Source organism: Bos taurus, chromosome 1 (assembly GCF_002263795.3).
Source record: "Bos taurus isolate L1 Dominette 01449 registration number 42190680 breed Hereford chromosome 1, ARS-UCD2.0, whole genome shotgun sequence".
In the NCBI taxonomy this organism is placed as follows: domain Eukaryota; kingdom Metazoa; phylum Chordata; class Mammalia; order Artiodactyla; family Bovidae; genus Bos; species Bos taurus.
The window spans coordinates 99,361,471-99,377,527 of NC_037328.1; the positions used below are offsets into that span (position 1 = coordinate 99,361,471).

General features: G+C 42.7%; 1 protein-coding gene across 5 annotated transcripts in view; it reads left to right on the plus strand.

Annotated features, from left to right (window-relative positions):
• The first annotated feature begins 361 nt into the window (after window positions 1–361).
• Window positions 362–16,057, plus strand: part of GOLIM4 (golgi integral membrane protein 4) — an 83,853-nt gene continuing 68,157 nt past the window's right edge. For 2 of the 5 annotated variants that reach the window (XM_005201743.5, XM_005201744.5), the window contains exon 1: window positions 362–881. In XM_005201743.5, coding sequence (XP_005201800.1) covers window positions 695–881 — 187 coding nt within the window. In that variant the 5' untranslated portion in view covers window positions 362–694. The remainder of the gene's footprint in view (window positions 882–16,057) is intronic. The other 3 variants (XM_024990891.2, XM_015472769.3, NM_001205553.2) reach the window with 2 other exon arrangements.

Consider the following 16,057-nt stretch of genomic DNA (forward strand, 5'->3'; position numbering starts at 1 on the left):
CCCGAGTGGGACTTCCTCCCGGAATCCCGTTGGCCAAAATAGCGGGGCCGTGGGTGACACGTAAGTTGGGTGGGAGGCGGCGGCCGCCGAGGTTCGGCAGTCCCGTCAGTGACACCGGCCCGCGGTACCCCCCCAAACTCGGCCGGGATAGCCGGTCGCCCACCCAGCTACTCACCCCCGCGAGCCGCACGCCGAGAGGCTGCCTGGAGTCCTGCTCCCTTTGTTGGGGCCGCACCCCCTCCTTTTGGTGGCCACAGTCGCGCAGTGGGAGCCACCGCGAGGGGGCGGGGAGCGGCCGGGGCGGGACTCCGAGCGCCGCCGGGGGCAGCCGGGCCAAAAAGTGGGCAGGAGGGAGAGAGGCAGGCGGCGTCTGGGGACCGGCGCGAGGACAGACCGCCGGAAAGTATGCGGAGGGCCCCCTCCCGGGCCCGGGCACTCGCGGAGACTCAGCCTCGCAAAAGTTTGGCGGCGGCGGCGGCCGCCTCGGCGGCGTCGATGGCTGCGCGCCCCGCGGCGCGCGGGGGCTGAGCGGGCGCCACTTCCCCTCCGGCCCGGCTTTTGTGTCTCGCGTCTCCTCCTCATGCTGCGTTCGGCCACCTCCTTCGGCGGCTGCTGTTGAGGCGCTTGCTTGGGCCGAGGGGAGGAAGGCACGGCGGCGGCGCGGACGGCCGCGGCGCGGGGCCCAGGCGGGACTATGGGAAACGGGATGTGCTCCCGAAAGCAGAAGCGGATCTTCCAGACGCTGCTGCTGCTAACCGTGGTGTTCGGCTTTCTCTATGGCGCGATGCTCTACTACGAGCTGCAGACGCAGCTGCGGAAAGCCGAGGCGGTGGCGCTCAAGTACCAGCAGCACCAGGAGTCCCTTTCCGCCCAGTTACAAGGTACGGTTAACGGGATGCGCGCGGCCAGTGGCCAAGTTTGCCCCGCGCCTCCCGCCCTGGCTGGAAAAGTGGCTTTGGCGAGCCGTTGGCCCTGCGGGCGCTGCCACCTCTGACCTTCAGGGACAGCAGAGGCAGCCCCTCCGGGCCTCCGGATCCCGGAGTGTCGGAGGAGATGACACCTCTTCACCGTCCGGCTTCCTCCGGCGCTTACATTTGAAATTGGCAGCACAACCCATGTCCCACTGGGCGATGAGATGGGCGGGTGCACGCTGAGTCTCTTACCCCAGCACTTGTCATTTGTCAAAAGTCCCAGCAGCCATCTAGGCAGACAGACCAGGATCCCTGCCTCCGCTCTGCAGCGCATCCGGAGGAGCTTGGTTTTCTGGTTTCTAGGTATTTGCTTTTCAGCTGACTTTGTCAGTAGCCTAAGAAATGGGCAGTTTGGCCGAGACTTCTCAAACTCTGCTGTTTTTCCCCCAAGGAAATTAAGCCTGACCCAGTGGTCCGAACTAATGCCCTAGTTGAATGTAGCCTACACTTGCTAGTATCTTATTTCTGCTAACTCGGTAGTGTGACTTTAGAGGTGTTCAATGTGTTGGGGAAAGTCCACACTACTGTTCAACATCCTGCAGGTATGTTTTTGGAAAATTTTTTTAAAAAGGTTGAATTGTTTTCCTAATTAACTTTTAGTTTATCCCAGAAGGGGGGTGGTTGGGTGTAGGTGTGTGTGTGTGTCTGTGTGTGTGTGTTACAGTTAGCCTTGAGAAGCTCAAGAGGAGAAACCTGGTTTTTCACTTCGCCAAATACACAGCAAGCACAATGTGAGCAAGACCTGCAGAATGACTTAAGCTCCTATACTTCTATTTTAGAATCCCATTTAATGTAAATTTCAGGCACATAAAAGATGCGCGACTGCAAATTCAGAACCAGGTGGCCTTGTTAAGAGCAGCGTCATCCTGTACATATTTTTTGAAAGCTTTTTATTCTACTCTTGGTTGGTTTTCAACACTCATGCAGCCCTCTCCCTAACCAGAACAAGTAATAATAGTAAAGGGCTGTGAGTAGTGAAATGTTGACAGTCTTTGCTGATAATGCAAATAGAGCTTATTTCACATCACTAGGAAGATACAAGCTGCATGGCTGGTTTCTGTCACTGTGTATTTATACAAATATAAAACAGATGTCTTTTCAGGACTTAGCTATTTTGAATGTTCTCTCTAGTTAAAAAAAAAAAAATAAGAAGAAAATGATCCACAGCTGATTCTTGGTCTTATTTGTTTTTCCCAGTTTAGAAGTAAAGGAAGTATTTTTAGCTTACTGAAGCTGTGTCACCACAGGCAATGAAAATATGTGAGCTGAGTTTGTTTCAAAGGGAAAATCTGTTTTGATTCAGCCTTAGGTTAAAAAGTTTTTTTCTGTAAAATGTGTTGAAATTTACCCATGAATTACTGTTGGTTTGCACAGTAAGGATATTTATTTATTTACTTAGAAGACACCAGTGCTTTCCTGGTGAAGTTCGGTGCAGCTAGACCTAGGGAAGTATTTGCATTTAGGAGTACAGTGGCAGGACTGCGTTCTCACACTTGTGATAGGAAGGGTGGATGGTGGATGGTGGAAGGTTGGTGCCTTGTTCTTTTAGTTCAGGGGACTCGAGAGCAGGTGCTGTCCATAGTTCACCAAAACACCCTCAGCACTGCACAGTGTCTGACCCTGAGGGAGGGTCAATGTATTTATTTATTCACTCAACAAACAAAAATTAACTGTGGTAAGAAAACTAGTTCCAAGCACTTTTGTTTGCTTTCTTAGATTTCATTTCCCTGTCTGCTTTTTTGAAAAAGCCCAAGTAACAACAGTGAAATATTTAACCCAAGCACCACATTTGCCTTAATTCCCAGCAGTGGAACTCACTGACTGAGGAGGTCCCAATATCTGAGTCGTAGCCTTTATTTGCAGTATTCTATTTAGAAGATCAGGCTCAGTGTCTTTTCTCCTTTTATTTGTGGGGAAGAGGGGTAGTACTTGGTATCCAAGACCATTATAGTGCATAGCAGTTGCTTTGCTGCAGGAGATGAAAAAAAAAATGTTGTAGCCAGTTTGAATGAGTGACCTTACAGTCCATTTCTTAATTTACCCTTTTGCTATTTCCTTTTGAATTGTGGTGCTGCAGCAATTCAATATGATTGTGTGTGAAGAATTATTTCCCACTCAGATTACAGTTTCTTCTTCTGTAGTTTTTCTTTTTTCACACTTCTATTCTGTGGCATTTTATTTTTAATTTCACATCTGCAGGCCATTTAATGAAGATTTTTTGATGGCAGGCAGCTCTTCTTCCCTTTTCCAATGACAGATGACATTTTACTTGGCAGTGCTATGTATGACCAGCATAGATTTGTTTTTAGGACATTAGACTTGTTTAGCTATGTGAGATCTCTTGACCTGGTTTGGATTAAAATCAGTTAATTATGAGTGGCAAAAAAAAAAAAAAAAAATGCTGGTTGAAAAACTTTTAGTTTGGCCATGTAATCTGAAGGTGTCATTTGTTAAATGAACATATTTGGGTCATCTTCAGTTTAATAATGGGTTGTACACTAGACATTATTCTAAAAGTAGGTTAAGTCTAACTCCCAGTGCATTTTGGAGTCAAACAGTCTCATAAGTAGGAAATGGTGGGGGTGATGTGGTGAAAGTTCAAGACTTAGCAATGCCCCCTCCACTAAAAACAAATGTCTGTGTCTGCCAGCCTAGCCTCTCTGTCTTCCACCCATAATATTCCTTAATTATATTGAGGAGAAGAGCAGAGGTTACCTCTGGTGGCAGAGGCAGTAGTAACAACCTTTGATTAGCTCAGTGTTTAGGTAACTTAAAAATTAAGAAAAAAAAACTTTTCCGGCCACCCACCATTTTCTGTCTATAAGGCGTATCTGAGCTTTGACTGCCCATTAGAATCACCTGGGCAGCTCCCAGGCCTATTAAGTCACAATCTGTGGGGGTGGAAACCTACTGGCAATCTCCCCAGGTGATTGCAGTGCGCAGCCAAGGTTGAGAACCACAGCTCTGTAGTCTTGAGACTGAGCTGATTCACACATTGACTTCACTGGCTTGGCTGAAAAGACATTTGACTTTTTTTTTCTTTTAACCCAAGCATGTGATTCAAATTCTAGCCCTGCAACTTTTTGTGTGATCTTGGGCCTCATTTTTCTTATTTATATAATGGAGATTAGAATGGCCTATTTCATAAAATACTATAAGGATAAAATAATTAATACCTATGAAGCTTCTGGGCTTCCCTGGTGGCTCAGTGGTAAAGAATCCATCTGCCAACACAGATCCCTAGGTCACAAAGATCCCTCAGAGGCAGAAAAGGCAACCCACTCCAGTATCCTTGCCTGGGAAATCCCATGGACCAAGGAGCCTGGGGGGGCTACAGTCCATAGAGTTACAAAAGAGTCAGACACGACTTAGCAACTAAACAACAGCAAATGAAGCTTCTAGCACATACCTAGCACATAGTAGGTACTGTTCATTCACGATTAGTTTTTGTTATCATTATGGTTTCTGTTCAAGAGATTTGACCTCTTTTTCTTCCCACGGTTGCCATGGGTAAAATTTTGAAATTCACAGAATTTGTTTTTATAATTAGCTCCTTTTTTGTACCTAAATGCACATCAAAGAAAATAGGTAGACTGGCGTAAATCCAAGTACTTTACTCTGGAGAAGGGACCCTCCCTGATAATTTAAAGTTAGAATTCAAGTCTGGTTACTAATTAACTGTATATTATGTCAGATTAGGAGAGGGAGTGATAGCCAGAGATAGGAGTAACCTTCTGCAATAAGATCTGGGAGAGGGATGTGTTGCTGCTAAGTCGCTTCAGTCATGTCCGACTCTGTGCGACCCCAGAGACGGCAGTCCACCAGGCTGCCCCGTCCCTGGGATTCTCCAGGCAAGAACACTGGAGTGGGTTGCCATTTCCTTCTCCAATGCAGGAAAGTGAAAAGTGAAAGGGAAGTCGCTCAGTCGTGTCCGACTCTTAGCGACCCCATGGACTGCAGCCCACCAGGCTCCTCCATCCATGGGATTTTCCAGGCAAGAGTACCGGAGTGGGATGCCATTGCCTTCTCCGGGGAGAGGGATGAACTATGTAAAAAAAAAATTTTTTAAGTAGGGTCAAACAGTCGCTAGTTCTTAAAACACTGTATTACATTATTGCAGTGCTCTTGGTCTTCCCAGTGATGACCAGAAACCATCAAGAAAAGGTTCATATGTTATCTTCTATTCAGATCAGTGTGTGACAGTTATTTAAAATAAACAGGTTTGGTGCTTAAGGCTGACATGGTTATTTAAGTTAGTTGCCCTTTGCATGGTGTTCCCCTGAGACACGGGATGACCCATTTACCTGAGCATGAAAGCGTACTGTTTCTGGCTACTTTTTTTGACCTCCCCTGAATCTGCTTTAAAGAATAAAAAAGTGTCCTTCAGCTAAGGGCCAGATTTTTTGTGTGTGTTGGTTCTTCTTTCTGTTGTTCTTTCATCTCCAGTGCCAGGTGCTTGGCATGATAGGTGCTCAATAAATAGTAGGTCTATACCTATGTGGTATTGGCTCTCTGCTGATGAATATGCTTATATAAGGTGGGCAGTGAAATGTAGTGGATGTGGGCTGAGGAGTCAGAGTGCTTGGATTTGATGTCTTGCTATATTTTTCTTTTTTTAATCAGCTGGTGATCTTGGATTCACCTTCCCAGGTGGCAGCACACTGTTAAAGAATCTGCCTGCCAGTGCAGGAGATGCAGGAGACGTGGGTTCCATCCCTCAGTCAGGAAGATCCCCTGGAGTAGGAAATGGCAACCCACTCCAGTATTCTTGCCTGGGAAATCCCATGGACAGAGCAGTCTTGTGGGCTATAGTCTATGGGGTCGCAAAAGAGACACAACTTGACGACTAAACAGCAAACAGATATTGTCTATTAAATGGACATTTTCACTGAAGTACATACATCTTGCAGTTAAAAGGTGAAATTTATCAGGCTGTTTTTGTTTAATTCTGTTCTATTTAAAAAATGGAATAGAAATGACAACTTTTTAAGTTCAGTCAGTTTTATTTGTATATAAAATCCTGCCTTAAAATTCATTCCCTGAATAAAAGATAAAACTTTGGAAAATATGACTCAATTAAGACTTCTGTTGAATATATGTGACATGTACGGATATGTTTGGTTCTGCACATTATACCTGCCTTGGTCATCCCTGTAATGGAACTCGCCAATATTGGTTGACTAGGGGAGAGAATCGCCCATTATCTGTGAGCCTTTGTTTTGCTGTAACTTTTTATTTTGTATTGGGGTAAAGCTAATGCCTAGTGTGCTGCAGTCCGTGGGGTGGCAAAGTCAGACATGACTGAGTGAACAACAGCAGCGAAGCATCTGATTAACAATGTTTTGACAGCTTCAGGTGAACAGCAAAGGGCCTCAGCCACACATACGCCTGTATCACTCTCCCTTAAATTCCCCTCCTGTCCAGGCTTCCAGGTAACATCGAGCAGAGTTCCATGTGCTATACCGTAGGTCCTTGTTGATTATCCATTTTAAATACAGCACTGTGTACACGACCTTTGGAAACTCCCTAACTATCTCTTCCCCACCATTCCTTCCCCCCACAACCCCATGCACCACCGGCAGCAGTAAGTTTGTTCTCTAAGTCTGTGAGTCTCTTTCTATTTTATAAGTAAGTTCATTTGTATCGTTTCTTTTTAGATTCCGTGTATAAGGGGTAATGAGCCTTTTAAGTCTCAAGTATGTTGTACAGTTGACTACATCCACATAGATTGGAAACCTTACCTTGAGCTTTTAAAATTCCTTTTGCCTCACCAAGAGCGTGGACATAAGACTAGGTTTTAGAGACTTAAGGAATGGGTGAATTGGGAGTTTGAGAATGAAGACTGAAGCTGAGAGTACCAAAGTGCAGAGGATTTGAGAGGAACCAGAAGAGAGAAAGAGAGGGAAGGGGACTAACATCAGTTGATGACATTTCAGAACATTGGAGAAGATTCCTGCCCACGCCTCCATGTCCTAAAAAGAAAAGAATAGGGAATAGTGAAGGGGGTGTGGGTTTGGCATCAGATATTGTTTGAATACAACTCCGTTGTTTACCAATGGAGTGATCTTGAGCACACAGGTAACCTCTGTTCACACAGGTGAACTTTGGTTTCTTCATAGTGCCCTGAGGTTAGCAATGTCTATTTTGCACACTTGCATGGACTAGAAATAATACATTGAATGTGACTGGCATGAATCCCAGCGTGTGTTACTATGACATTTACTAGGAAACCAGGACTTGCTGTTATAGTATTAGCATTGGCTGCTTTTCATTTCATTTGCCCACCGTATTACATCTGGAAGGTAACAGTTATTAGCTGTGGTCTAATGGCTCTTTTTGGAGCCATATGCTCAACTTGGCTGAAACTTTTATTTTATTTAAGACGCTCTCACTCTGTCTTTTCTACCGTTTTGACCCTTTTTTGGTAAGAAAGGACCTGAGAATGCTGTACATGGTAGCAACTAAGTGTTGCTGTTTTTCATTTTGACAACTCAGTGTTCTTATTTTATCACTGAGGACAAAATGTTTTTGCTACTCTTGCCAGTCAGTGGTTTGTGGGTTTTGTAGCTTTGTTTGGAAGTGAAAGTTATGCATAATATAACTGTACTTTAAAATAAAAATGGCCAACTGTATTTTGTCTTTCAAGCCATTAAAGCGAATTTATTTTGACAGAAATTTGGAAATTTCCCCGAAAAAATTAAATTATGTGAAGTACATACAATTTCTTTCTCCCACATTCAGGGGCTGTGCTAAACATGATACTTGCATTTTCTCACTAGCACTGAACCAAGCACTGTGGTGTGAAGGAGCAATCTGAGGCTCAGAGGGTTAATTAACTTTCCAGCATCAAGGTCGAATCTAATGAATCTGAATTTGGAACCCTAATGTGACTTTGTAGCCTGGGTTCTTTCCACAGTACTACATTGCCCTCAAAATTACTTTAGTGTCTCATGGTGATATTAATGGTTTGGAGAAAGTGGGTTAGGTGGGTCGTGTGAGGATTTAAGATAAAATTTAGAATCAGAAGTAACAAGTCTGATTATTTGATACAGCATCTCCAGAGTATAGGGCATTTGGTGCAGTTACAGAGCGTGATTTTAGTTGATTCTTGAGTTGATTTTACGTGGTCTGCACATGCTGCTTGAAATAACGTAGAATCACATGAGAAATGGCTGTTTTTTTGAATTCCCTTTCAGTGTTTTCTTGAAAAATCAAGGAGCAACTCTCAAGTTGATTCTAGAATCTCTCGTTGATATAGCTGCTCATTTGTTTTTCTTAAAGAGAGCAGACTTCAGGCAACCAAACAGCCTAATAGCTAGACTTTAATAATCGTTTTCTTGTTTTATTGCATTTAAATTTTACAATTACTGCCCATTGATGCCATGTAAGTCAGATTTTTCATTTACAAGGTAGTAATGTAAAGTTTCCCTTATAGAAATTTATTATAGGGGAAAAAGTGAACATTTGGCATCTCATAGTACCTGTACAGGTTTTGCATGCATGAAATAATGCATGCGTGAAATAAGATGCAGGTATTCCTGCATCGTATTATTTAGGAATAGATCAAATCACTTTGTGATACCGACACTGAATTTTACAGTTAAGAAAACAGTTTGGAAGAGGAAGAGTCACTAAGTATGTGTCTCAGGCTGAGCCCAGAGTCCACATACACTGACTTCCAGAGCCACATAGCATTCCTCCAGGGCTGCACCCTGCAGCCCCTGGAGACCAGCAGCACCCTCATTGCAGTTTGAGCTGAAATGGGTGTTGCTATTTTTAAACAATGCTCTGTAGTTCTGAATGGCACACTTGTGTTCTTTGTTTTTATTGGCTTATGGGTGCTTTTCCAGAGGACATGCCAGCCATTGCCCTACGCTAATAAGCCTCACTAAATAGACTCATAGCCTGGAGGGATGCAGGCATGAAATAAATTGCTTGTTATAATAGTGTGACATTTTAAAAAATATTGGTTTAGCTATTTTTCATATATAAAATGTCATAATATGATAGGTAATGAATAGAAAGATGTGCTGTCACTCTGAAGGATGAGGCATTTAGAACATTTGAATGACACCATTTCCTTTCCTTTGAGAATAAGTGAATTTAAGAAAAATATATTATCATTTTAGGAGAGTCAAACATTTCATTTCCTATTTCACATCTCATTTAAAGCCTCTTTTTTAAGTGGAATGTTTAAAAAAACAAAAAATCTACAACTCAAGCTATGTAAGAGAACTTTGACATTGCTTATATGCTCTAGACAATAGTTGCTGCTGCTGCTGCTACTAATTCACTTCAGTCATGTCCAACTCTGTGCGAGCCCATAGACAGCAGCCCACCAGGCTCCCGTGTCCCTGGGATTCTCCAGGCAAGAACACTGGAGCGGGTTGCCATTTCCTTCTCCAATGCATGAAAGTGAAAAGTGAAAGTGAAGTCGCTCAGTCGTGTCTGACTCCTAGCGACCCCATGGACTGCAGCCCACCAGGCTCCTCTGTCCATGGGATTTCCAGGCAAGAGTACTGGAGTGGGTTGCCATTGCCTTCTCTGAGACAATAGCTATGATACTATAAAATATTCTAAATATAGATTAAAAATGGGAAGTTGATAAATTGGTTATTTAGTTTGATTAGTGTAGAACAGTTTATTAAGCTTTACGTTAGTGAGATTTAGTATTATAAATCTATACTTCCTATGTCATTGACCTCTCAACCTCATAACAAATATTTAGAGGAAATTTTAAAAAGGATTTTATATCCTTTATAGAGATTTTTTTTTTCTGAAAAACATGTTAAATGGTACTGATGTCGAACATCACTTTTATTAGAAAATGAAAAAAAAAAAATCCTCCTTATAGGTAAGTGTCAGCTCAAAATCCAGAAGTCATCTTATCTGGGTGTGGGTACGACTCCTTGGAAATAGTTCCTCAAATATAACTTCTCAAGTTTAGTTCCTCTTCATTGATGGATCTGTGAAACTAAACCTCAGCTCAAGCAACACACAACAGTGGAGCAGGCATAAGATACCTACATCTTCTTATTCAAAAAAAGCACAAAGTACAAGGTATGTAGGAGTTGCTGGCCCATGTCCATTCTGAAATCCAGTTAGGCAGATGTTCTTCAACTAGGTTCAGGCCTGGGAATAATCCTTCATGGTTCTTGATTCTACCCTGTGGAGTATTGAGTTATCCTTCCTATTCATGAAGGGGTGGTATGTGTTTACAGCTGAGTTTTCTCGGCGTGTTTCTTGCCTGTACAAAGTTGGGGATTGATGGTGTTTTTTCATTTAGGACCCTCTCCATTCCTTCCAGTCAAAACTGGCAGTGTTTGTTCTGATAAAATCCTCTCAAAACTTTTGTGGGTCTCCCATGAAGCTTATTGAGGTTTACTCTTGTTAGTCAAAAAGCACACCCATCTTAGAGATGATTCCTTCTCTACCTTGGGTTCCTGCAAAAACAAGGGAGAGACAGTGCCCTTTAACTTAGCAAAACCCTGTTGAGAGAACGTGTGTTAGGTGAGCTTGATTAAGGAAACTCGCACCTAAGAGGACCTGTGAGTCACACCCTTAAAAGTTGTAGGAGGTCTTATAGCCTGATTGAATAATACTCTGACATGCCACATTTCCCAGGGCTTACCAAAAGGATTTCAGAAGCTACAACCTCGACCTCACTTCACACTTTTTTTCAGACAGTTCCCTAGAAATGATCTTTGGTTGGAAACGATTTCTTGATTTTAGCGTTACTAAGAAGGCAATGGCACCCCACTCCAGTACTCTTGCCTGGAAAATTCCATGGATGGAGGAGCCTGGTGGGCTGCAGTCCATGGGGTCGCTAAGAGTCAGACACGACTGAGCAACTTCACTTTCACTTTTCACTTTCCTGCATTGGAGAAGGAAATGGCAACCCACTCCACTATTCTTGCCTGGAGAATCCCAGGGACAGCGGAGCCTGGTGGGCTGCCGTCTATGGGGTCGCACAGAATCAGACAGGACTGAAGTGACTTAGCAGTAGAGTATCTTCAAAACCTTCAAGTCTTGTCTTTTTTTCGTTTAGTGATCCCTCCCCCAATTTATCTTCTCACAGGTTTCCCTAAACAGCAAGAAGAAACCAGGTAGCCTCTTCAGTACTTTGCTGGGAAATCTCCTCAGCTAATTCACACAGTTCATTTGGTGCTTTTAAAACATCTCATCTAACTACACAAATCTGCAGGTCACGTAACTACATGTTCAGTGTCAGTATTGTTAAACCTTCTGCCACTACGTAATTTCTAGTTTCCAATAAGATTTTCTTCACTTTCATTCATGCCCTTATTAGAAATCTCTTCAAAGTCCGAAGTTCTGTTAACAGTGTGTTCGAGAGTTTACACTTTGACTCGTGGTCTTCTTAGGCCCACTACACAGCTCCATAGCCACTACCACCATTTAGATTTCTGTCATGGCAGCACTCTGCTTCCAAAATCTGGATTAGTTATCCTGCTGAATAGCAAATTACCCCCAGACTGAGTTGATTTTGAACAACAAATACTATCACAGCTTTTGCTGGAAAGGAATTGACTTAGCCGAGTGATTCAAGATCTCTCAGGATGTTGGAGTCAAACTTCTGATCAGGGTTGTGTGCGCTGTGCTGTGCTTAGTCACTCAGTCATGTCTGCCTCTTTATGATCCCTTGGACTGTAGCTCACCAATCTTCTCTGTCCATGGAATTCTCCAGACAAGAATACTGCAGTGGTTTGCCATGCCTCATTCAGGGTATCTTCCCAACCCAGGGATCAAACCCACGTCTTCCGCATTGTGGGCGGATTCTTTACCATCTGAGCCACCAGAGAATCAGGGTTGTAGTTATCCTAAAATTTGACCAGGACTGGAGAATCTGCCTCAGAATTCACTAATGTGGTTGCTGGCAGGCCTCAGAAGATCCAATTCTAGTCTTACTCTTCCAGGGCTTTCCATAGGAATTTCCATAGTTCCAACCTGGAGCTTTCAACAGAGTAGCTGGCTTCCTTCAGGGCAAGAGATCGAAGGGCAACAGCCAGGGAGAGAGTGTGTATGAACCCAAGGTGAATATGAAAGTATTTTAATAACCTAATCTTGAAGGTATAACTCACGACTTCCTGCCCTATTCTGTTCATTACTGTTGAGTCACCAAATTTAGCCTGTGCTCAAGGGTAAGAATAACAGAATGCAAGGATCATCTGGGGCCATCTTAGTAGCTGCCTCCCACAATGTAAGAATGTCATTGTCATTGTTGGAAATATCCTTACCAAAGTCATCTTTGAGTACTTGCTGTGTACCAGGTACTGTACTAAATTATATTCTTGGATTACCCAGTGTAATTGTAATTTTGTAAAAAATGCTTTACTGTATATTAAAATGTGATTTACCATTTAATTTGACATAGTAAAAAATGACATTTGAAATCATGGCACCTCAGAGGGAAATTATCTGGTCTTTAAACTATCTGACCAGGAAGAATTCAAATTAAAAGAGATTTCCAGGTAACTCTCTGAAGTATAAACCTAACTAGGAGCTGTTAGGGGAAATCTCAAAGTTGAAGCCATCCTGTCCTTAGGGAGTTTCAAAATCCATTGACAATTTGTGAAAATTTCACATTTCTGCAAAAGACTGTATTTCATTGGTTAGTAGATAGGAATGCAGTAGAATGTGTTTGTCCATATGGTATTTTCACTTGCTTCTGAATGTGTTCCTTTTGACTTTATATAGCCTGCAGCCCTTGTGAAGACCTTATTATTTGATAGTCAGAAGATACATATTTTTAATGGAGTTCAACTGGTTTTATAAAGAGAGGTATCTTTGATTTAAAAAAAGAGCATTAGTTGCATGAATAGTAATTTCAACTTGTTCATTCATTCCTATTTTGAAAGTCAAGTTTTATATATTATAATACATGAGATATTCTTTTGTGCTATTGATAAAATTAAAAAACAGAGCATATAGGCATATTATGAAAACATCATTAAATGTTATGAACAATTGAAATTTCAAATTCATACTGTGGCCTCACTCTTCCAAACATACTTTAGTAATTAAAGATACTTGAGTTGAATATTTCTATTTTCCATTTTACTTCCATTGTACTTTCCTAAACACATTTCTATAAGAGGTGGGATCATCAGGAAGTGGATAGAGAATACTTTGTCCAAATGTTTGAAGTCATGCTTCACTTAAAAATCAAGGGGAGCTTCCATTCTTGTAAGTGAGAAGTTGCCGTTCAATATCTAGCAATCAGTGATGATCTTCCTGCCTCTACTGCTATCTATGTGGGTACCAGTTTGCTGCCATGATCCTCACTGTTAGGCTAGGTTGCTGTGGGCCTCATGTCTTAGTGATACCCTCATAGATTGAAGTCCCTTGAGACATATGGTCTTCGTTCTGTGTCCGAACACATAGAAAATTCCCTATGTGTTCTATAGAGTACAGTGTAGTTCTTAGGGAGACTTAATGGTCTGCATATTGTGTTTTTCTTATTTACCTTTTGCTACTCAGGTTGGTTAGGGTCCATATGGATTAAGCCAGAGGATGCTCTTTTCTGTTGATACCACCCAAGGAAACAGTAGCTACTAACCCAGTTAGCTGGAATGATGGTATTTATGAGTACATGTGAGGCCCTGTTTTTAGCCTCCAAGAAGTCTTCATCTGAGGGTCCAACAGTAGCAATACTTTGAGCAGAGGCTGAGCTTTTAAAGAAAGACTGCTTAGTTTTTAGGGTAGGCCTCCAGCTGGTCTCAAAACTGCTTCCTACCAGGCGACAACTCAGTCCTGAGACTATGTTGTGTGTCTTGTCTGTGACCCCCTCTTCCTCAAGGGTGGCGTTTTCAATTTAGGATCAGTGAGAGGTCCATGAACTTTCTGAAAATTTATGTCAATTTTGTATATGTGCCTTTTTCCAAGACAGAAGTCATAGCTTTTATCAGATCCTCAAAGCATCAGTGACCTGAAAAAGGTTAAGAACTACTGCTTTAGGGCAAATTCCTCCTCTGAGGTTTTTTTAAGTCCATCTTGGAATTTTACCTCCTCTGGCTCTGCCTCATGAATCCTCTGGAAAGTGGCCCTGTTTGTAATGGGGTTGTCAGTGCTCAATGCTGTTCCTCTAAAGCCCAAATCCCTACCACCCCCCTTAAGTGTAAGAATCCTGATTAGAGATTTAAATGACATTTCATAAATTGCATTCCTACAATCTACTAGTAATTGCTTGTTGCTGTTTAGTCTTTACGTTGTGTCCAACTCTTTTTGTGACCCCAGGAACTGTACCCCATTAGGCTCCTCTGTCCATGGGATTTCCCAAGCAAGAATATTGGAGTAGGTTGCCATTTCCTTCTCCAGAGGATCTTCCCAACCCAGGGATCGAACCTGTGTCTTCTGCATTGGCAGGAAGATTCTTTACCACTGAGTCACCTGCAAAACCCATTAGAAATTGCTTAGTAAATAATAAAAGAATGTCTTGTTATCACGTGAGAAATTTAGGCTTTTCAGATTGCTTTATATTCATGATATTTAAAGCAATATGCAACAATTATTTTCATTTTAAATTTGGGGAAACAGAAATCACACAGCAAGACAGTGACACACTTGGGATTAATGCTCAAATTACTTGAATCCTAATTCAAGGCTTTTACTAATCCTCAGTTTCCAAATCTACATCACCCTGGAACTCTTAATAAAAGGAGGTTTTGACAGTATCTATTCACAAAATAGAGTTTCTGACTTTGGCTGCTCAGAATTAAGAATAGCCCCAGATGGTGACTCAGCTTGACTTGAGAACTTGTCTCTTTGGGGCCCACCTGCCATCCCCCATCACTTCCCATCTCTGGGTCCACGGAAGGTACTGCTGGCTGCTCATGCTCCCACTTCCTGCTCCACTCTGCAGCTTTCCACTTACTCAGTGGCATGTTTCCCTTGCTCCTTTCTGCATCACAAGTGCCCGGAGGATGGAGGCAGGCTCCATAGGATTGGATCCCAGGGTAATAAGAGTGATAGTCACCGTGGTGAACTTGGCTCCCCCACACTTCTCATCTCTCTCTGGCACATTGTCCTTGGTCCAAAATTAGGGGCTTAAACAGTCCCTTACCTTTGGATGGTTCTTTCTCAGACTCCTCTGCAACTTGGGGTATAGACGGGGGTAAACTAAAGGAGATCAGTCCTGGGTGTTCTTTGGAAGGACTGATGCTAAAGCTGAAACTCCAATACTTTGGCCACCTCATGCGAAGAGTTGACTCATTGGAAAAGACCCTGATGCTGGGAGGGATTGGGGGCAGGAGGAGAAGGGAACGACAGAGGATGAGATGGCTGGATGGCATCACCGACTCGATGTACATGAGTTTGGGTGAACTCCGGGAGTTGGTGATGGACAGGGAGGCCTGGCGTGCTGCAGTTCATGGGGTCTTAAAGAGTTAGACACGACTGAGTGAGTGAACTGAACTGAAGCCCACACCCAGATCCTGCTATGGAACTTTCACCACAGGCTCTGTACAGGGGGGCTTTGAAGTTCTCCGGTCAACTGGTTCTCCAGCTGTGTTTTTTAGCTTCCAGATGTAGAAGCCAAATCACTCCTAAATAAGTCACAGATTGGAAAAGCAGGAAAGAATGCTTGTAGAAACCAGGTTGCAAAGAGAAACATATGGATATGTTTTGGTTTGGCCCACACAGTGCCCAGAAAAATTTCAAGGTAGTTGCCTACATGGAAAAAAGAAAGATATTTTATGTAAACATCTAGATTTCAGACTGTTTGAGAAGTCATAGGATCTCTTGACCCTGGTCTGTATTCTTGTGTGGCTTGCACTTTGAGTGGGGCATGCGGGCTTCAGTTGGCAAAATTTCCACTGAAATTCTTCCTCTCGAATAACTTATTTTGTTTATCAATGAAAAAGGCAAGCCTCAGAGAGATCAAATGACCTGACAACTGTGCCATCCTGTGTGGTAGCCACTGGTGCTGTGTGGAAAAAGCACTGAAAGTGTGTGACTGAGTGGAATTTCATATTTTAATTTATTTAAACTTAAAATTTAAAGCTGAAGCACTGTGAAATATTTTTTAGTTAAGCACAGCTTTATCGTTTTGGTGGTACTATATTTCGATT